The sequence below is a fragment of the Ochotona curzoniae genome, unplaced genomic scaffold, assembly GCF_017591425.1.
Source record: "Ochotona curzoniae isolate NIBS_2020 unplaced genomic scaffold, NIBS_Ocur_1.0 contig_605, whole genome shotgun sequence".
Lineage (NCBI taxonomy): Eukaryota > Metazoa > Chordata > Mammalia > Lagomorpha > Ochotonidae > Ochotona > Ochotona curzoniae.
The window spans coordinates 4,614,197-4,635,061 of NW_024466491.1; the positions used below are offsets into that span (position 1 = coordinate 4,614,197).

General features: G+C 55.3%; 1 protein-coding gene across 2 annotated transcripts; it reads right to left on the bottom strand.

The window, feature by feature from the left end:
• Nucleotides 1-2,373: 2,373 nt before the first annotated feature.
• On the bottom strand, nucleotides 2,374-19,365 carry LOC121163288 (adhesion G protein-coupled receptor E2-like). 2 transcript variants are annotated; one of them, XM_040990756.1, is made up of 18 exons: nucleotides 19,272-19,365; nucleotides 18,414-18,464; nucleotides 17,655-17,774; nucleotides 16,212-16,367; nucleotides 13,579-13,725; nucleotides 13,455-13,498; nucleotides 12,920-12,997; nucleotides 12,402-12,579; nucleotides 9,750-9,857; nucleotides 9,359-9,561; nucleotides 9,033-9,212; nucleotides 8,188-8,385; nucleotides 6,418-6,653; nucleotides 5,543-5,609; nucleotides 4,929-5,026; nucleotides 4,534-4,702; nucleotides 4,314-4,427; nucleotides 2,374-2,903 (listed from the first exon to the last, which is right to left on the bottom strand). In XM_040990756.1, the coding sequence occupies exons 1-18, from the start codon at nucleotides 19,300-19,302 to the stop codon at nucleotides 2,871-2,873; spliced, it is 2,211 nt and encodes a 736-aa protein (XP_040846690.1). In that variant the 5' UTR covers nucleotides 19,303-19,365; the 3' UTR covers nucleotides 2,374-2,870. The 2 variants fall into 2 exon arrangements, with proteins under 2 accessions (XP_040846690.1, XP_040846689.1); XM_040990755.1 differs by having other exon boundaries at nucleotides 2,377-2,903; nucleotides 13,455-13,501.
• Between the last annotated feature and the right edge of the window lie 1,500 nt (nucleotides 19,366-20,865).

The window sequence follows — 20,865 nt, forward strand, 5'->3', positions numbered from 1 at the left end:
CCTGGGTGTCCAGGGGCCAAGGCCTGGCTGGACGCAACACAGCCGAGAGAACCCAGGGGCTGCACACATCTGTTGGGAGCAGGTGTCTGAGCACCAAGTCCCCGGCGTTCTGGGCTAAGTCCCCCGAGTCCCGTGGTCTCCAGCTTCATTCTTGGTGGGTTCCCCTACATTCTCGTGGTAATATTTTTCTCTTTGTTTGCCTTAGAAAGCATCCTCCCCCTGACCACACCCTCTGTTTAGAGACAGAGGAACAGGTGAAACAAAACATAACAACAGAAAAGGATGGGGTGAGTTCCTGCTGATTCGAGCCAGGTGGCACAGGCGGCTTCCTCTCCTGGCATCTGCCTCGGCCAAGGCTTTCTCTCTTTTTCTAAAAAAAAAAAATAATATATATATATATAATTGGGAAGGCAGATACACAGAGAGGAGGAGAGACAGAGAGGAAGATCTTCCATCTGCTGGTTCACCCCCCAAGTGGCTGCAACGGCCGGAGCTGAGCCGATCTGAAGCCAGGAGCTTCTTCCAGGTCTCCCATGCAGCTGCGGGGTCCCAAGGCTTTGGACCGTCCTCGACTGCTCTCCCAGACCACAAGCAGGGAGCTGGATGGGAACCGGAAGAGTCAGGATGTGAACTGGTGTTCATATGGGATTCTGGCACAGGCAAGGCAAGGATTTAGCTGCTAGGCCATTGCGCCGGGCCCTGGTTTGTTTCCACAGTTTTGTTTGCTTGTTCCATCACATAGGAATTCCTGTGTGGCTCCTTCTCTCCTCCCACAGGCTCAGGCCTGCCAAGCCACCCTCACAGGTGAATCCCGGGTGGGGAAGCTGTCGGAGGCGGTTACGGGAAGGTCACTGTCAGGTCTTCTTGTCTGGTATTCACGGTTCATTCACAGAGCCGCCCATTGAGACGTCCTTTGCCAGCCAAGCAGGACCGTTCCCACGAGCAGTGTCACATGGTTTACACACAGGCACTGCACCTTGCAAGCGTCAAGTGAGCGGGGGTCAGAGCTGGGAAAGCTCGTTCGAATTCGGGCTTGTCCACGGAGAAAGGCTCGTGTTCGTTCAGTCACACTCCGTACTTGTAAAAACCCATGCGATGATTTTAAGCATGTGTTTGAGCTGATCTCTGTCCATAGATGGAGAGATGTTAGCAAATGATACAGCATGCTTCCGTCTGCTGACTACTACACCTAGGGCTGGCTCAGCAAGGAACTGAATGGATGATCTAGGTCTCCCATGGGCGTGACGCGCCAAGGAGAGCTTCAGCCATCTGCTGCTGCCCCTGCCCTGCCCTCAGGCATTAACAGCAAGCTGGCACCAGGACCGCAGCTGGGCCTGCAGCCCAGGCAACCAGTATGGGGTACGGGCACTCCACGTGGTGTCTTAACCACAAGCCCCAACATCTGCTCCGAGTCATGAATGTAACGAAAACGGATGTCGCATGTGTGTGGCCAGTGCGGGAAGCCCTTCCGGACCAGGACCCACCTGAGCGTGCACAAGAGGACCCGCACGGGCTAGAAGCTGTATCCGTGTGCCACCTGCGGCCAGGTCCTGAGTCCCCTGTCCATCCTCAAGAGTCAGATGCGGACCCGTAGCAGGGAGAAGTCCTACGCCTGCCAGCAGTGCGGGCGGGCCTTCAGCGAGCCCTGGTCCCTCGGGAAGCAGACCCACGCTGGCACCAAGCCCTACGCCTGCCAGGAGTGCAGGGGGGCCTTCTGTCGGCCCTTGCCCCTGACCGTGCACGTGATCTCAGCGCAGGGAGAGACCCTCGCAGTGTCGCAGTGTGAGAAGGCTTTCAGACACAGCTCATCCCTGACCACACACAGAAGGGTCCACAGCGGGAGGGAGGCCACGATAACCTTGTCCTTGCGGTGGGCCCCTTGCTAATTAGCATCTGTGGCTGTCACTGCGTTGCTGACACCTCTGTGGTTGCACCCCGGGTCTCCCCTGCTCCTGCAGGTGCAGCCAACAAAGGGCTGACAGTAGCGAAGAAACTCCTACCTCTGCTAGGAGCGGACACGGGGCCTCTCTTTTTGTCATCATCTCCTCCCCGCAAAACGCCAATGTGGCACCCACTTTCATAGCCCTTGCCCTGTGCTGGGTGTCACAGGTAACCTCGAGCTGGTTTTGAGTATGTGGGATGTTGTGTGGGAGTCGTGTGCAAATACTATACCGTTTTGTATGTGGGACGTGAGCATCTGCAGATTTTGGGGTGTGTGTGTGTGTCTCCGTGGGTAACAGCTGGAAGGAATACCGACTCCCTGGTCCATCCTGTGGTTGCCTCATCCAAGGCTGGGTCAAATGAAGGTGTGTTTCTGACACAGCCCACAAAGCTGGGTGCTCCCCACCCGTGAGGCAAACAATTTATTTAAAAAAAATGGTTTAATATTCATTTTAAACTCATTTAAATGCTTACTATGTTGACACAGAACATTTTCCTTACTTGTATTCTGTATGTATCTATTCTCTCCAGAAACACACGCACACGCAGTGAGTGGCCGTCCCGGTAGGGCCGACTGCTTGTCTCTGCTCACCGATGCTACGATTGTGTGGCTCTCACACTCCGCCCTGCTTCTGTCTCCTCTGACATCCCAGTCCCTTCCAGCATTGTTGAGGCTGATATTCCTGCTCTGAGAATTTCAGCTTCCAGAAGCGTCTTTGCAAGGAGCAGAGGATGGAGAAAGGGCCCCAGAAGAGCTGGACCAAGTGCTTGGAGCTCAGTGAGCACACGGAGACTTCAGGGCTGCAGCTGGGACACCAAGTGTGCCCTCCTGGCCCCCTTCGCACGGCTGGCTTGACAGGGTCGTTGAAACGTACATGAAGTATTATTGTATTTAAATTCTGCTTCGTGGCTTAAAGAGTCCAGGAGTGTCACAGGCAAGGAGAAGTTTGTTCATAATTCAACTGGAATAATTTTATTGAGAGAGAGAGAGAGAGAGAGTCAATCTTCCATCTGCTGGTTGATTCTCCAAATGACCACAATAGCCATGTTGAGGCCAGGCTGAAGCCAGGAGCCAGGAGCTCCATCCAGGTCTCCTGTGTAGGGGGCAGGGACCCAAATATTAGGGCCGCCACCTGCTGCTTTCCCAGGCACATCAGCAGGGAGCTGGATGGGACTGAGTATTCTGTGATGGGACGTCGGTGCTGTAAGCGTGGCTTAGCCGGTGGAGCCGCAGTGCTCCATTGATTTTGGGAAGAAATGAAGTTTTAGATATAGCAAAGTTGCCTACAGGGGCCACGGGAGTCAGGAAGTACGGATCTGTGCGTGTTGCCCTTGGTTGAGCTGGCCACATCCCACGTGGGGTCCCAGGTCTGCCTCTGCTTCCTGCCGACCCTGCGGGCGGCAGCGAGGGCTCACGGACGGGGTTGGGCTCCTGCCAGCCTTGTGGGAGACCTGCAGGGAGTTCTCGGGTCCTGGTTCTGTCCCCTGCCCAGGTCTGGCTAGCGTAGGCACTAGGAAAACGGAATGGCAGGTTTGAACTTTGTCTCCCTATGTCTGTTTCTGTTGGTCTAGCTCGCAAAGAGTAAGAAAAGTTTTTGAAAGTGAAATAAGAAACTTGTTAGAGAAGCAGACTTTATCTGCTCATGTCCCAGAAAGCAGCCATAAGAACACTGCAGGGTCCACCGGTTCTAATCCCGGCTGTTCCACTTCCCATCCAGCTCCCTGCCTGTGGCCTGGGAAAACAGTGGAGGACGGCCCAAAGGCTTGGGACCCTGCACCCGCGAGGGAGACCTGGAGGAAGTTCCTGGCTCCTGGCTTCGGATCCTTGGAGCTCAGCTTAACTCTGGCTGTATTCTAATTTTAGAACTCGTGACTGTACGACATTGCCTGAGCAAGGACGTTCTCAGCTATGGTGGTGGTAAGGGTTTGAGAAGGCAGCATTTTCCTATGTTCTGAGAACTCAGTGTCAGTAAGAGGGAAGCAGGCAAGTCAAAGGCAGGGATGGAGACGCGAGAGAGAGGAGAGGGAGGCGTGGAGGGAGAGGAGGGAATCAGAGAGAGGGAAGGAGCGAGACAGAGAGAGAGGGAGAGAGAACAGAGAGAATCCCCATGCACTGCCTCATTTTCTGCTTCGCTGAGCTGTACCCAGGCCAGGTGCCAAGCACTCACCCTGGGGGTGAGGAACTGAATCCAGGTCTCCCGTAAGAGTGGGTGGCACGGTCCCAACTCCTCTCCATCACCAACTACAGCTTCCTGGGCAGGGGGAAGGGGCACTAGCAGGAACCAGAGGTGTGACTTAACACGCATTCATGTGGGCAGGGGATGTGGGCACGTGACACCAGGCGAGTCAGTGGGGTGTGCACGTGATCTCACCGTGCCCGGCTTGGAGGTGTTGCACGTAGCCCTGCTGGACAGCATGTACGCCTCGGACGTTGTGGAACTTGAACTTCTCAGCTTTCCAATCCACTTCCTGTACTGCTGGCGGACCTGCGGGGGCCAAGGCATGGGCCAGCTCAGCTCCCCGAGCGCCCAGAGGCTGGGCAGGGGCAAGGGGTAAGCCCAGAATGTGTGTGTGTGTGGGGGTGAGGTGCACCTGCTTGCTGAAGACACAGTAGACCAAGAAGATGAAGACCCCCTGCAGGGTGTTGATGATGGTGAAGAGATAGGCCATGACGCGAGCAGCGGGCCCCACCTGCAGGAGGCCGAGAGCCCACGTACAGCCCAGGATGAAGAGCTGGGCCGTGGCTTTGAACGTCAGCATCCTGGGGGGCGGAGGAGGGAGGGAGAGAAAGGCAGTGCAGTTAGAGGAACAAAACCAAGGCTGTTCTCCTGTCCATCCCTGGGTGCCCCCTCCTCCCCACACCCAACTGCTAGACTCAAGTGCTCCAATGTGGGCTGCGGCTGTCCCAGGCAACCCCATTTCCCACGAGCTGTGTGAAGTGGCCACTGGCCATCACCAGGGGCCACGGCCTCTCTCGTCCGTCTTACCGTGTGTCCTGGCTCTGGAAGGTGGACACGTCACTGCTGAGGGAGGAGAGCTTGCGTGTCAGAATCCAGAGGGTCATCAGGAAGAAAAACAGGTTGATCTTCGAGAGATCACAGAAGGCGTCTTGAGTAGAGCGTTCAGTTTGTCGCCAGCCTACCCGACATTGATTCTATACATCCTCAATATTTGTTGGCAGGGTTCCAGTTGGAGCGTTTAGGAGTGGGGGGTGGGGGGCAGGTTGGGGCGCTCTGCTTGGGACCCGGGAGCTTCATCAGACCGCCAGGGCTGGAGCCCTCACTCAGCTCCTGCCTGCTAAGGCGCAGGTGGTAATGGCTCAAGTACTTGGGTCCTTGTCACCCATGTGGCAGACCTGCGTGGACTCTGTGGTTCTGGCTTTAGCCGGGTCTGGGTCTCTGGATGTTGTGGGCATTTTGGAGGAGGGAGTCAGCGCATGGGGGCTCTCTCTCTCTCTCTCTCTCTCTAATTTAGCAAGAGGAAAGGCCAGGCTGGCCCACAGCCACCCAGGAGCAGTGCTGTTCCTGCCAGCCCAGTGTCCTGCTCATCTTGCTCTCATGGTGGCTGCTGTGCGGGAGGAGGGCCGGGTGATGTCACTCACGGAGAACACGACACAGACGGGTCCAAGGAAGCCCCACAGAAACCCCTTCTCTGGGCGTAGCCAGCAGCTGAGACGCAGGCAGGGGTGGGCAAGACAAAGACACAATGTTTCTTGGAGAGGGAGGGCCGCATGTCCGATGCCTCCCTCCACCCACCTGCCTCTGCTGCCGCCTTCGCTCTCTCCATCCTGGCCTCCCTCCCTGCCTGTCTCCCTCCCTCCTTCCTACCCCTCCATACCTTCTCCCACTTTCCCCCTCTCCATTTTCCCGGGCACCTCCTTTCCCCTCTCTCCTTCCCCCTCTTTTCCTTTGCTTCTCTCCCCTCCCCTCTCCTCACCTTCCCTCCCCTTTAGGACATCATCATTGCATTAGCAGGGAGCGGGATGGGAAGTTGAGGAGGGGTTGGTACGATGGTGTAGGAAGCTAAGCTTCTGCCTGTGGTGCTGGCATATCATAAGGGCGCAAGTTCAAGTCCCGCCTGCTCCACTTCCCATCCAGCTCCCTTCTGGGGTCTGAGAAAGCCAGCAGAGGATGGTTCAAGTCCTTGGGACCCTGAGCCCACACGGGAGACCCGGAAGAATCCGCAGGCTCCTGCTTCAGAGCAGCTTGGCTGCGGTCATTAAGGCCATTTGGGGAGTGGACCAGCAGATGGAGGATCTCTACCTCTTTTGGTTTCTCGTAATTCTGCCTTTCAAGTAAAAATTTAAAAATAAATATTCTTAAAAATAAATACATCTTAAATAAAAAAGAAGTGGGGTCTCTGGGACTTGGACTGACATCCTGGTGGGATGCTTAACCGACTGAGCCGTAACACCAGTCCCCCAAATGCTACTTGGTTGTGCTGGTGGCTGTGTTTGTGCTGGCAATCTGCACTCACCGGGCAGGCGTTCCGTAGAGGTGAGGTCTGGCCGCTGCTGAGATGGCCACGATCACAGCTGGGATCCCGTAGCCCACAGGGAACAGGTGCTTCCTGGTGAGTCGGCTCCCCCTGGAGTAGTTGAGCACTGTGAGGTTCCGAGCGGTGAGGAACAGGTGCAGGCCTTCCAGGAGCATCCAGGCGAAGGAGGCCAGGTAAAGGAAGTGCAGGGCTCCAGCGATGAGGGCACACAGCACCTGGGGGACACCTGGGAGTCACCAGGGAGCTGACGAGGTGCAATGTGGGCAGGGAGACGTGTGGGTGCAGGGCAGTGATGATGACATCTGGTGGGTAGGAAGTGGCGTCACCAGGGTACATTTAGCATGTGGCCCAGCACGTCCACTGGGGTCTCCCAATGTTGGAGAAGGTGTTGCACCTAATGACACTTTGACGGACGCTGGCTCGCTTCCATTGTCATCTCATAAGATGGTAATGGAGCCAAAAAGAGAAAAAAAAAGGAAGAAGAAAAAGCCCTTTCTGCCTAGTGACATAGTCCTGGCATAGCGGAGTGCCTCGCTCCCGAGTCTGTGCCGGTGGTGAGAGGACGGCGGAGTGCAGGTAACATAGAGGACATAACGCAGGTGACACCCGCTCAGAAGGCCTCGGCTTGGTACCCGGGCTCCTGACGTTAGCTGCCTGTCAGTGCAAGCCCCTGCAGCCAGCTGTGATGCCTTGTATAATTAGGTTCTTTCTTTTCAGTCAGCTATACAGAGAGGAGAGACAGAAAGGTCTTGTGCCTGCTGATTCATTCCCCAAGTGGCTGCAAGGGCTGGAGTCGATTTGATCTGAAGCCAGGAGCCAGGAGTTTCCTCCGGGTCTCCCACGCGGGTGCAGGGTCCCAAGGCTGTGGGCTGTCCTCGATTGCTTTCCCAGGCCACATGCAGGGAGCTGGATGGGAAGTGGAGCAGCTGGCACTCGAACCAGCATCCACATGGGATCCTGACGTGTGCAAGGCAAGGACTTTTGTCACTAGGCTACTGTACCGAGCCTGAGTAATTAGCCCTGGAGACCTGGAGTAGCTGGCTTCTAGCTTTGACCTTGGCCCAGTTCTGGCTGCTGTGAATAAGCAGATGGCAATATTCTTAGCTTGCTTGATGTAGCACAGGAGTGGGTGTTGTGGGACTGCGGGTTAGGCGTCCCTGGATTATGACGCTGATGTCCCGTCTAGGAGCTAAAGCCTCAGTGCTCTGCTTCCCACCAGGATGCCTGCGGATGCCCTGGGAAGGCACCGGGATGCCTGCGGATACCCTGGGAAGGCACCGGGATGCCTGCGGATGCCCTGGGAAGGCACCAGGATGCCTGCGGATGCCCTGGGAAGGCACCAGGATGCCTGCAGATGCCCTGGGAAGGCACCAGGATGCCTGCAGATGCCCTGGGAAGGCGGACGAGGGTAGCCCAAGAGCCTGGGCTCCTGCCAACCACCTGGGGAACCAAGATGGTTCTTGGCTTCCACCTAGACCAGCCTCCGCCACTGTGACTCTCCAGGGAGTGTGGGGGAGTTGAAACAGCAGGTGGAAGCTCTCTCTCTCTCCCTCTCTGTAGAACTCTGTTGGAAAGAGCAGCAGGTCCACTCATGTTACTACAGAGTTCTTGGTAGTAAGACAGGCACATCAACGGCGTTCCTGCTGACTCTGGTAGGACCGTGGCTGTGACATCAACCGGGGCTCAGGCATCCTGTGACCCAGGGTGGGATGGGGGCAGACAGGGCATGCTTGGGGACACACTGGTTACCTTGGGCTCAGTCCGGTCGATCCCCGTGAGGAAGAGGAGGTGTGCCAGGAAGAGGCAGAGCGTCAGCTGCAGGTGCAGGGAGGTGCTGGTGTTGTGGATAGCTTTGCACAGCAGGAAGGTGAGGGCGGCCAGCAGCAGACACAGGAGGGAGAGGCCCAGCCCGACGCGGGTGAAGGCAGCCAGCACAGGGTCCTGCTCCTGGACCGCAGCGGGACAAGAGCTCCTGTCATGAGACTGTGGGATAACAGTCTCTCCTCTGTGTATATATTTTTTCTTCTTTTGTTGAGGGAATTTGGGGCTGGCCTAGCAGCAGCACTAGCCTTTGCCTGCGTTGTCAGCATCCTATATTGGCGCGGGTTCATGTCCCAGCTGCTCCACTTCAGATCTAGCTCCCTGCTCTTGGTCTGGGAAAGCTGCAGAAGCCCAGTCTGTATCCAGACCCTAGCAGCTGGTTTGTTCGGGGCTGGGGGCTGACTTAACCAAGGGAGCCCTGGAGGGGTCTGGGCTCTTCCCCCCAGACACGGAGGCAGAGAAGGACTCCACGGCAGCGATGCGCTCCCTGCTGGCCACCAGTGGGAAGTACAGGGGCATGTGTGGGGCTGAAGTGAGAACATGTGGACTGAGTGTAGTCCCCTACTAAGAATGCATGGCTTCAACGCTCTGACTCTAAGAAATGTGAATTCTGCCTGCAGCTGGGACCCTGAGGAAATGCCAGAGAGAGGGCCCCTGTGGGTAGAGCCTGTCAGAGCCGTTCTGATCCACTCACCTGCCAGCACCATGGGCTATGCTCCTGGGAGCTTCTCACGTAAGTGACAGAAATGGCCCCCTCCACTGAAGGCTCTCACCTGTACATCCGAGTAGGCCATGAGGACGGCAAAGGTGCTCAGGTGGCTGCAGCGACAGGTGGTTCTGTCGTCCCAGCTGCCCTCTGTCTTGCAGCCAGCAGCGGCCCACTGGCCACACACACTGTTGCTTCGCTCCCAGGAGACGCAGAGTACCTGGTGCTCTGGCCCTGGGATCACCAACTGTGCAACAGAGAGCAGGTGTGAGCTCGTGGCATTGCTGCTTGCTGGGTCTGGCTAGGTGGGAGCACTGAGTTTCCTGGGGGTGGAGGTTCCCCTGAGGAGTCAGGGCTCGTGAGCTCTGCTCTCCCGACCCCTCCAGCACTCACGCGGTGGGAGAAGGTGAAGGTGACGGCGGAGCTGAGGTTCTGGGTGTCACTGTCACCCACAAAGGCTGAAATGACGTCCGACAGCAGCACGGGGGGGCGACCCTGCAGCCAGCCCCTGGGCGTTCCGTGGTCCAGGCCCAGAGGAGCCTCAGCCATTAGCTTATTCATCCCTGGAGTGGAGACCAAGCCTACCACAGAAGGGCCTGCAGGACCAGCCCATGTCGGTCCGGGGGTCTTCACAAAGGGCACCTTCTCTCCTCAGATTCACTCTCCTCCCATGGCCCTGGCACCACATACTCCCCTTCCATCTTTAGTTCTCTAAATCCCACACTTTTGGGACATCTTGTCTCTCCACGGGGCCTCAGGGACCGTGCCTCGCTCTCAGCATCACCTGTGTCACCGGCTTCCTGTGCAGGTTTCCGGTCCAGCTGCATCTCCACCTGCTGTTGACTCAAGGTCACGTCTCCGACTCTTTGCTCCTGCACCACCAGGGACAGTTCTGTGAGTTGCGGGAAAATCATAACAACAGGGTTAGGTTAGGGATGGTCCCCTTGTGGGTGAGAGAACACCAAAAGTCCAAAGTCCGTTATGTGAGGGTTCCTCAACAAGTTCATGGGAAATGGAAGTGAAAGAAGTTTCTCTTGTTGAAACACACACACACACACACACACACCAATAAACCCTGAAAAGAACATGAGTAGTTCCCACTCCCATAACACACATGTCCATGAACTTGTGAAATATAAAGTGTTGTAAGAATAGTCTGAGGGCCCAGAATAGTAACCTTGCACCTGCCGGGATCTCGTACGGGCACTGGTTCTAATCCCAGCAGCCCCGCTTCCCAACCAGCTGTTTGTGGCCTGGGAAAGCAGTGGAGGACAGCCCAAAGCCTTGGGACCCTGCACCCACGTGGGAGACCTGGAAGAGGCTTTTGGCTCCTGGCTTCAGATCGGCTCAGCTCTGGCTTTTGTGGCCACTTGGAGGAGTGAATCATCGGATGGAAGATCTTTCTCTCTGTCTCTCCTCCTCTCTGTAAATCTGACTTTCCAATAAAAATAAGTATATAATTTTTTTTTTTAAATTGGAAGCTTCTACTCTGTTCGGATGGCAGTCCTGAAAATGAAGCACAGATTCAGGGCAAGTCGTACCAATAACCCAATAACCCACGATGGTTGCTTTGCTGAAAATGCGTGCCGATTGCGAGCAGCACTTGAAAGAAGTCCAGCAGCATTAGTAGCTGGGGGATGCCGGCAAAGACTGCCGTGAGATTTCACCACACGTCTGTTGGAAAGGGCCACCGTACAGACATCAACAGGCACGTCGTAACACTAGGTGGCTGAGAATTTGGGAGTTCACAAATGCTGTCCACTTGCAGTGGGGATGTAAGCTGGTGCTGTCACTTTGGAAAATCAATTTGGTGGCTCCTCAGAAAGAAAAAAAAAAAACCCAAACAACAACAACAACAACAACAACAAAACCCAAAAGCTGAACCGAGAACGACCTTTTCGAACCAGCAGTCCCAAGTCTGCACACCTGCTCAAGCCAAGGCGCGCTGCACATCAGCAGATCCGGCTATTCACGCACCCAAAGGGTGGAGATGATCTGATGGGCCACTGATGGATGAACGGGTGAACTTACAGGTTCCAGTTAATGCAGTGACAATCAGTGAATGCAAGGAATGGAGCCATGCCACATGAGTGAACTTCAAAGATGTTCCAGAGGGCGAGGGGCCAGATAAGGAGGCCACACATTACATGGTGCTACTGACATGCAGAGCTGTGATTGGGCAAACCCTTGGAAACGGAAAATAGGCAAGTGCCACGATCGGGGCTGGGCAACGGAGGACTAGAACATGATTGAAAAGATGAGGAACGCTGACTGTGGATGGCATCGGGCACAGCAGGGTCAGTTACTACTCAGAATGCCAGCATCAGAGTGCCACTTCGAGTCCTGGCTCCTCTACCTGGGATCCAGTTTCTTGCTCATAGCTCAGCAGCCGTGTGGAGACCTGGATGGAGCTCCTGGCTCCTGGCTTTACGACTATCTGGGGCCAGTACGATGACACAAAGAGTTAAGCCTCTGTCTAGGACATAGGCATCCTATATGACACTGGTTCAAGTCCCAGCTGCTCCATTTCCAATCCAGCTCCCTGCTGAGGTGCCTGGGAAAAGCAGTGGAGGGAGGACGCCCAAGGTGCTCGGGTCCCTGTCACCCACGTGGGAGACATGGAAAAGGCACCCAGCTCTGGTCATTGTGACCATTTTGGGAGTGAATCAGCAGATGGAAGCTATCTTTTGTTTTCTTTCTTTGTAACTGCCTTTCAAATAAAAATAAACCTTTATCAAAGAATAGGATTATTTAAGATGATGTGATAGTTCAGTGGATTTGTATGGAGATAAAATTCACATCACGTAAAACTTGGCATTTGAACCTAGTGCAGGACCCAGCACAGTAGCCTAGTGGCCAAAGTCCTTGCCTCGCACGCACTGGAATCCCATATGGACCTGGTTTATTCCCCAGCTTTCCTGCTTCCCAGCCAACTCTCTGTTTATGGCATGAGAAAGCAGCAAAGGACAGCCCCAAACCTTGGGACCCTAAACCTACACGGGAGACTGAAAAAACACCTCCTGGCTCCTGGCTTCGGTTGACTCAGCTCCAGCCATTGTGGTCCCTTGGCCAGTGAATCAGCAGTTGGAAGATCTTCCTGTCTGTCTCTCCTGCTCTTTGCATATCTGACTTTTTCATAATAATTAAAAAGAACCTAGTGCAATCATAATGTTGGACAGCAATATTTCTTCTGTTTATTTGAATGATAGCACGAGAAAGGGGCCTTCCGTCTGCTGCTTCATTCCCCCAGCTGCTGTGCGTGCTTGAGCTAGAATTTTTCGTGCACCTCCTTTTCATGTGTGATGTTTTCGAGGGTGACAGGCGCACGCCCAGTGCGAGAGTCCTGCAGTGAGCAGGAGGAGTGAGGTAGGGCAGGCACAAAGCAGGAGCAGAGGCAGGAGCAGGGGCGTGGGGTAGAGCACAGCTCAGGGCCTACCCGTGCCTGCAGAGTAGTTGAAGGTCAATGTTCCTGCGAGCAGCGACTTGCTCAGGGACTTCAGCGTCCTCTCCTGATACGCCAGCAGGTGAGTGGCCACACAGTGCTGCTGGGAGCGGGGCAGCGTCTCCAGGTCCCCCGGTGCCTCCAGCAGCTCATCCACGTTTTGCATGAGGTCCTGGGTGATCAGGGGACACTGAGCCAATGGCTATGGGCTCAGGGGACAGCCCGCCCCGCAGAGGACAGACCCCATAGAGGAGTATCTCCTTGGGGGGAGAAATGTGGACCTGGCTGGGTTTCTTTGCGGCTAGAAATCTACAATTTCCAGAAATATCAATGAGAATTCACATCTGGCAGCTGTCAGGAGGACAGACAGCTGGGAACCAGCTCGTGCTGGCCTTCTCTGCCAGTTCTGGCCAGGCAGGGCCTCAGACCTATGGCCCACTGCACTGGGGCCCTGCTCCAGGGCTGCATCTACGGAATAGCCTCGCATGGTCTTCCCCAACTTCCACCCTTACCTGGATGGTGTCCTTGGCTGAGGTGGTCTTGAAGTCCCTGCTCAGAGCCTGCACTCTGTCAAGGAATTGAGAGAGGGCCTGGACAGGGGAGGGACAGCAGGGTCAGAGAGCCCGTGGGGGCAGGGTGGGGGGACAGCAGGGTCAGAGAGCCTGTGGGGGCAGGGTGGGGGGACAGCAGGGTCAGAGAGCCCGTGGGGGCAGGGTGGGGGGACAGCAGGAAGCCATGGCCTGGGGTGGGCAGGGTCAGGGGGCAGCAGGGTCAGAGAGCCCGTGAGGGCAGGGTCGGGGGACAGCAGGGTCAGAGAGCCCGTGGGGGCAGGGTCAGGGGACAGCAGGGTCGGAGAGCCCGTGGGGGCAGGGTGGGGGGACAGCAGGGTCAGAGAGCCCGTGAGGGCAGGGTCGGGGGGCAGCAGGAAGCCATGGCCTGGGGTGGGCAGGGTCGGGGGGCAGCAGGAAGCCATGGCCTGGTGTGGGCAGGCAGCTCGGAGCAAGGGCTTTTCCTGCCTTGTGCAGCCGGCTCGGGGTGGGCACTCACCAGGCTGTGGACACCAGGCGGCGGGGTCCAGTTGGACAGGATGGCTGCTGGAGGACGGGACAGGGTGGGCATCAGGTGGGTGCGGTGGGGGTGGGCGGGGTTCGGGGGCAGGGCCACCAGGTACCTTGGCAGACGGTGTTGACTGGGCCGTGGGGGGACCCGGGCACCGGTTCCCAGCCTGGGCGGCAGCGGCACTTGTATGTCCCGATGGTGTTGCTGCACACAGCGGAGCTGTGACACTGATGCTGCCCGGAGCTGCACTCGTCCACGTCTGGGTACAGAATGGCGGGGTCAGGCCGGGTCCCCTGACCCCCCTGCCCCCTGCCTCCTGCCCAAGCCCCCAGCCTGCCTTTGCCCACTCTGTGCCCCTGGCTGCAGTGCTGCCACCTGCTGACAGCGTGCCCCGAGGGAGGAGTAAGCAGGAAGCCTGGCCCCTCCCCGCCCCAGCTCCATCCCTGGCACCCCCGAGGGTCTCTCCACATCCAGCCTCGGGGGCAGCAGTGCCTTCCCGAGGGGTCAGTGGGCCAGACCGTGGGCAGTGACTGGGCAGCAGAGCGAGCCCCGGACCTTGGCAGACGGTGTTGTTGGGGCCGTTGGGGGACCCGGGCACCGGTTCCCAGCCTGGGCGGCAGCGGCACACATAGCCACCTGCCTTGTTGATGCAGTGGGTGGAGTTGTGGCACGGCCCTGGTTTCCAAGCGCATTCATTCACATCTGAGGACAAAGCCAGAGGGTCAGGGCCACCCTGGCCGGGCTGGCCTCCCCGTCACTCATGGTTGAAGCAGGTTCTTGGACCAGCGGCTCACACCTGTCACCTCACTTGGCTTTCGCGTCTGCCTGAGCCCCAGGAGCGTTTCCCCACCTGTCACCCTCACCGCTGAGCTCCATGAGGTCTGGGCTTTACTTTCAGTGTCTTTCCTAACAAAGACATCCTGGAAAGCACTAACAGATGGGCGAGAGTTTCCCTGTATTTTCTAGCGTCGTATGGAATCAGCCAACGGACCCCTTGCTTCCCATGTCATCTGTTTGTAAGCACTTTTCCTGTCATGCTGACCCTGACTTCTGGGATTTGATGAACTTGGTGGTAGAACTGAGTCTGAGCCTGGAAAGTGTTGCAAGTCTCTGACTGTTGCCTCATTTTGTCTTAGTAAAACCAACACTAGGAGACCACCGTGGGGGTGGTCTGAACATGAACTTGAGCTTCAGTCATGGTCTGCCACAGTTCCACTGGGGGCCAAGCCACCTATGTCAGTCACTAGCTTGTCTTTTTCTAAATGTGACGTCATTGTGGTGCAGATCGGCTAGAACTGTATATGCCCTTGAAGCCACCAGATGCCAGTTTGGTTGGGTCCTCATGACCTAGTTTATCGGTTAATTCTTAGACATGTGCTTTCCTGTCGTGTCGTATCATGTGGTGTCGTGGGACATGATATTACATCCGTCTGAGAAAACAGATTAACTGCTTTCTTCTTAGCTATCTTCCCTAAGACACTTGTCAAGATGGCAAAAAAAAAAAAAAAAAAAAAAAAAAAAAAGGCTGAGCTAAAACTCCAAGTGATCCCTCTATGGAAGCTTAGGAACCTTGGGTCTGGACCGGGATGGGTGTGCAGGTGCCCAGGATGGTTCTCTGGTACCTAGAGGAAGTGGAGCACTTCACCTGTGGCCCCAGCTTTCTGCCCATCACAGCCGTGGTGGACACGTTCTCAGGTGCTGCCACAGACAGAACGCTGGGTGCTGAGGGGAGTGGCCACAGCCGAGCCCCTCTTTGAGCTGTGGCTTCAGCATCAGGCCCTTCCTGAAGGGTCTGTGGTTCCTCCCACTGCCCTGTTCACCCATGGACCTCTGCTCATCCATCTTTCTGAGCCCTCTCACTCAGTGTTACCCATAATCACATCTCCCCAGCATCTGTGTGGAGAGTTGTTCCCGAGAGGGACCCATGACCACCAGGGACAGCTGTAGGACCTTCTCCTTGTACCCCCCATGCCTCACTAGTGGCTGCATCTGTCCAGAGAGAAGAAGGTTGCTTTTCTGTGTCCCAGATCGGTTGAGCTAGGTGTATGGCACAATGCCTGATGTCCTCCACCCATGGGCACCATGGAGTCCATCTGCCAGACTTCTTATGGGGGCACATCCCAAGTATTCGTACCTCTTCCTTACAGCCCCTTCTCTGACACCAAGGGACTCTGTTCTCCACCTGCCGGGAGGGTAGGCAGATGGAGCTGCAAGCAGGGTCAGGGGCTCCTGTCCGCCTGGTGTAGGACGGGCACTTCCTCAGAGTCCCCTGGACGGTTGACTTGGTCTCAGCTTCCTTGCCTCCTACTCGTGTGTCCTTTCGTTTCCTACTCTGGAACGTTGACATAATCCCATTCTGGATTGTTCTACCTCGATCACTTCAGGTGCAGGTTGGCCTTGGTGCACCTAAAGTCCCTCTCTGCTCCATCTCCTTCCTCCCTGACCAGTGTCCACTGCCTGAATCAAAGCCTGGTTTTGCTGAGTAGCCCAGCTTGTCCTGGGTCAGAATCACGGTGACAGGTGACACAGCCAGGTGTGGAGCCAGGCAGCTGGTCCCTGTGTCTGCCCGTGGCCTTCACATCCCTCTTTGTGTAGGTGAGACAAGTAGCTGCGCACCTGTCCTGTCCCAGACCTGAGTACCACAGCCGTTAGCCATGACCCAACCTCCTGGGTAGAGAAGGAAGGGTTCCAGGGACCCCTAACCCTCATAGATGGGGAGCTGGATGTCATGGGGGTGGCTCTTACCCTGACATGTGTTCTGGCTCTCGGTGGAGAAGTTTCGCTCCCCGGATGTGAGCTCGTAGCCCTGGATGCACTCGCAGTAGTAGCTGCCATCCACGTTCTTACAGTCGGCGAATCTCCCGCAGGAAAGGGAGCGGGGAGGGGCGCACTCATCAATGTCTGCAACACGACAGGGCCAGGGTCACCTCTGAAATTGGGGGTGTTCTTCCAGTAGATCTCCTGGTCTTCTAGTCTGAGACCTGGGTGTCACTAGGTTCCCAGTGGCCCCTAGGGACTCGTTCTTTTCTTACTGTTCCATTGGCAGAGACCTTGAGGGCCAGCGGGAATCTTGGACCTAGTTTCTTTGCATCTGTAGGGTCTTTAAAGAGAGTTCCTCCACTCAGGGAGAGAGAGAGAGAGCAGGATTGAAGACCACCCTTGATGCCTGAGCAATGGCAGGGGTCAGAGGCCATAGACGAGTCTCCAGGGTGGCCTTCATCATTGACCCCTGAGGATGAAATTGGGCAGTAAGAGGGACAGCTGCGCCTCCTGGGTCTGTTGCTGTACTCCTCATAACAGCCAAGACACGGACCCAAGCAGACGAACGGGTAAATGCAGTGTGGTGTGGACATGCAGTGGAACGGAGTTCGGCTATGAGAAGACTAGAACCCTGCCACTGGACAGAGCTGGGCGACACAGAAAGACTAATCGGGCATGTTGCCACTTATCCATGGAGGCCAAAAGATCTGGTTTCATGGAGGAAGAGAGAAGCAGGATGGACAGGGAGCTTGGGAAGGGAAGGGAGGGGGAGAGGAAGAGGGTGGGGGTGACAGTTACCAGACCACAAACAGGAAGACACAGTTCTAGTGTCCGACAGCTGAGTAAGAGAAGAAATAAAAAGAAGGAACTTCAACTTGTATTTGAACACAAAAATAGGATGGATGTTTAAGGATAGGGAAATGCTGCCTACCCAACTGTGACATTTATAACTCATGTATGGGATTGTCACACAGCACCTGAACCCTCGGAAGACTGGGGTGTGGAGGATGTGTGATGGACTGTACCCCCAGGACACAGGGGCAGGGAGGACATGAGATGATTCCTGCCCAGCCAAGTTCTCAGGATCATCCCCCGGAATTGGACCAGCAGGCAGTGGTGAGGTGAAGCTGGGCAGGAAGCCCAGTGCCCCCTCACATGCCCAGTGCCCCCTCACATGCCCAGTGCCCCCTCACATGCCCAGTGCTGAGGGTGACCTCAAGCAGACTGTGGACTTCTGGGGCTATCGCTCCTGGAAGCTGTGCTTGTCCACTTTCTTACTTTTCTGCCTTTGTATCCTGTTTCCTGTCTTGGGTGATGATCTTCAGGCCAGGGACAAGACCCCCACCCCCAACATTGGCACCTGGAGATGTTCCACAATTTCCATTTGTTACCAATCTTCCCCCTCCACCAAATTCCAAGTCTCCGTACCTTCACAGGTGTCTGTGGGATCTGTGAACACGTCCCCAAAGAGGGCCTTGAACCCTGGGTTGCAGCGGCAGGCTGTGGCGTTGACACACATGGAATTCCTAGGGCACCACGGGGCACAGGCTGCAGGGTGGGGTAGACGGCAATCAGAAGCTTGGAGCTGAGCCGGGGCTGTGGAGGGGAGACAGCCCCGGGTCTCCCCCACATAAGATTTCCCCCACCGTGCTGGGCTGAGGGATGCAGAGTCGGGAGCCCAGGGCTCCTGTCCCCGGGCTGTGGCCGGTGCTGCTTATTGGGGTCCCCCGTCCCGGGAGCAAGACCCCGATATGGTAAAGATTCTTTGAAAAGTTTATTGGATAAGACTTCAAGCGTTGTGGCTAAGTGAAAGCAGTTACAGCACTTGTTTAAGATTTATTACAGTAAAGCCAAAGCAGCCTAGTGCTAGCTAGCAATAGCCTTGATGTGATAGCCTTAGCTCTAGCTTTAACTCCAGCCTTGAAGCGCGCCTGGGAGAATCTTCTCATTAACCATTCTTTACCCAGACCTTTTTACATTGCACAAACCGATCCATACACAGTTCCTCACATCATGTGATAAGCACACCAATCATGACTTAGGTCACGTAGCTTCCCTGCGTGCTCAGCCCAATCCTTAGTAACTTCCCAAAACCTGTTTACCACCTTTGTGCCACGAAGCAATGGTCAACAAGCGCCATCTTTGAGGTGCGGCTCCGCTCTCCACAGCTGCTCCCAGCGTACTCACCTTGGGGTTTCTGGGCTGCAGCTCCCAACGCAGTCAGCAGGGCCCACAGCACTGCAGGGAGACAGGGATGGGTGTCAGGGGGTGTCTAGAGTCAGGATAGGCAGTCTCTGGTTGCCAGGATCGGGTGGAGGGAGTTAGAAGACCATCCTCTTCTGGGTGGGATCTGAGCCATCGGGCAAGGCCAAGTGACAACCCAGAGCTGTAGTCTGAAGGAAAATTCGGATCAGCCTGGGAACCTGCTGAGAAGGGTGCATCCCACAATTGTTCTAAAAAAGACACTAAGATGTGTAGAATGCCTACTGTGTGCTTGGCTCTGTGAGATCGGCTCGAAGCCTCCAGGTCCTTCTAGAAGGCATGGGGACAGGGGATTGAGTGTCTGCTTCCTCATTTTTTAAATGAACACAGCCCACCCTATAGATACAGTGGATACCCACGCCAGAAAGCCAAGAACTGACAAAGATTTCCCAGGGGCCAGCACGGTGGCTCAACAGCCTAGTGCTAGGATCTCATGTGGGTACGTGTTCTTGGCCCAGCTGCTCCACTTCCCATCCAGCTCCCTGCCTGTGGCCTGGGAAAGCAGTGGAGGACGGCCCAAAGCCTTGGGATCCTGCACCCGCGTGGGAGACCCAGAAGAAGCTCCTGGCTCCTGGTTTTGGATGGGCTCAGCTCTGGCCATTGGGGCCACTTGGGGAGTGAACCAGCAGATGGAAGATCTTTCTGTCTCTCCTTCTTTCTGTAAATCTGCATTTCCAATAAAAAGAAATACATCTTAAAAAAAAAAAAGATTCTCCAGCCAGTGAAGCCGCTGTAGCTGTGTTAGGTGGTCTGTCCCCATCACCCCCTCCCCCAGTCCTTTACCTGGTGGTAGCAGTAGACAGCTGTCAGGCATGGTGTAGCAATCAGGGAGCGAGACAAGAAGGCTGTCTTAGCCTGTGACTGGAACAAGCGCTTCCTCTTTTGAATGTAATGTGTGTTTCAGAGGAGTTGATTGAGAAAACCGCAAGTTCAGACGCCGACTTCCCCTGATGTGTTGCAATTAGCTCGCTTCCGGTCTCTGGCAACTGTCCACCCAAGAACGTGTCTCTGCCATCATTAGTGGTGGGAAAGTCGAATTTCCACCTGCAGAACTGGGTAATAAGCCCTCTGCACTTGAATAAAAATGGATCCAAGAGCTTTATGTTGACCGTGAAGCCTTACACAGAAGCCGAGGCTTGCAAAGCTTAAAGTGTTTCCTTTTTGCACCCTGCAGGCAAAAAGCTTACTTTTCTTGGCTTAGGAACACACAATTAGATCACACTCAATAAATAAAAGAGCAGACTTTTTTGGGGGGGGGGTCAGATACACAAATAAAATTCTGATTTTTATTTGCCCTTCAGAGAGTATAATCCTTTTTTGGGGGGGGTTAATTTTTATTTTGAATTTTATGGTACAATTTCATATAGACTGGGATTTCCCCCAAACTCCCAGTCCCTGACAGATTTTCCCGATGTTGCTACAATAGAATCGTCAGTCCTTCATAAGGAGTTACAATTCCATCAGTCTGTTATTTAAGTGTGCCGGACATTGCTGGTACAGACAGCGCCAGACAGCCCAGCATCCAGTTGTCAACACATGTCCAACACGATCCCTGGGAGTCCAGCTTTGATTTGCAAGCAGGGATGCACAGTGCGTTGCAAAGGGCATATCTTTCTAGTACAGAATAGAATAAACTCCAGTTGTATTGTTGACTTGCATGAACAGGTAAGACTACACACTAAGAAAAAGATTTTTAAAAAAATCATTGGTGGCAGTACTCCAAGAGAAAGCAGGAGAATAAATACGTGAACTGCAGCCATGAGAAGCTCGGGGGAGTGCTGTGCTGAGACCTGGTGACTGGGCTGTGGGCCTGGGAGTGCCTACCCGACCAGCAAGGTCTGCAGATGAGCCCCTGAAGGCAGGCGCATGAACGGCTCCATCAGGCCAAAAGAGAATGGAGCGACATATTCCAGGTTCTAAAAGCAACACATCGCCAGCCCAGGGTAATGTACCCAGCAAAGCTTTTTCTTTGTCTTTGAAGATGCAACAAAATTCTTCAACAGTGAAGCAAAGTTAAAAGAATGTGCCTCTTCCAAGCTTGCCATACAAATGATACTTCAAGATGTTCTCTTGACAGAGAAGGGTATAGGGGCTGGAGAGACCGCGACAAGGGTGGCATCCCAGCCCGAGGCAGAGACTTGCGTCATCGGGACTGTGGAAGGCAGCATCAGGGTGCTTAGGTCAGCCGGAAGGCGTGGGCAGCGGGTGAGATCATGCGATGGTCAGGGACCCCCAGAATCGGTGTCTGTCAGGATGGGCGCACTGTGGAGACAGCCTGCAGCACCCTGGTACCCTCACGTCATGGCGAAGCGCAGGTACTAGAAGCTGGACGGTGGGTCCGACGACGACGTTGGTGGAGGGCATCCCCGGGGTGCAG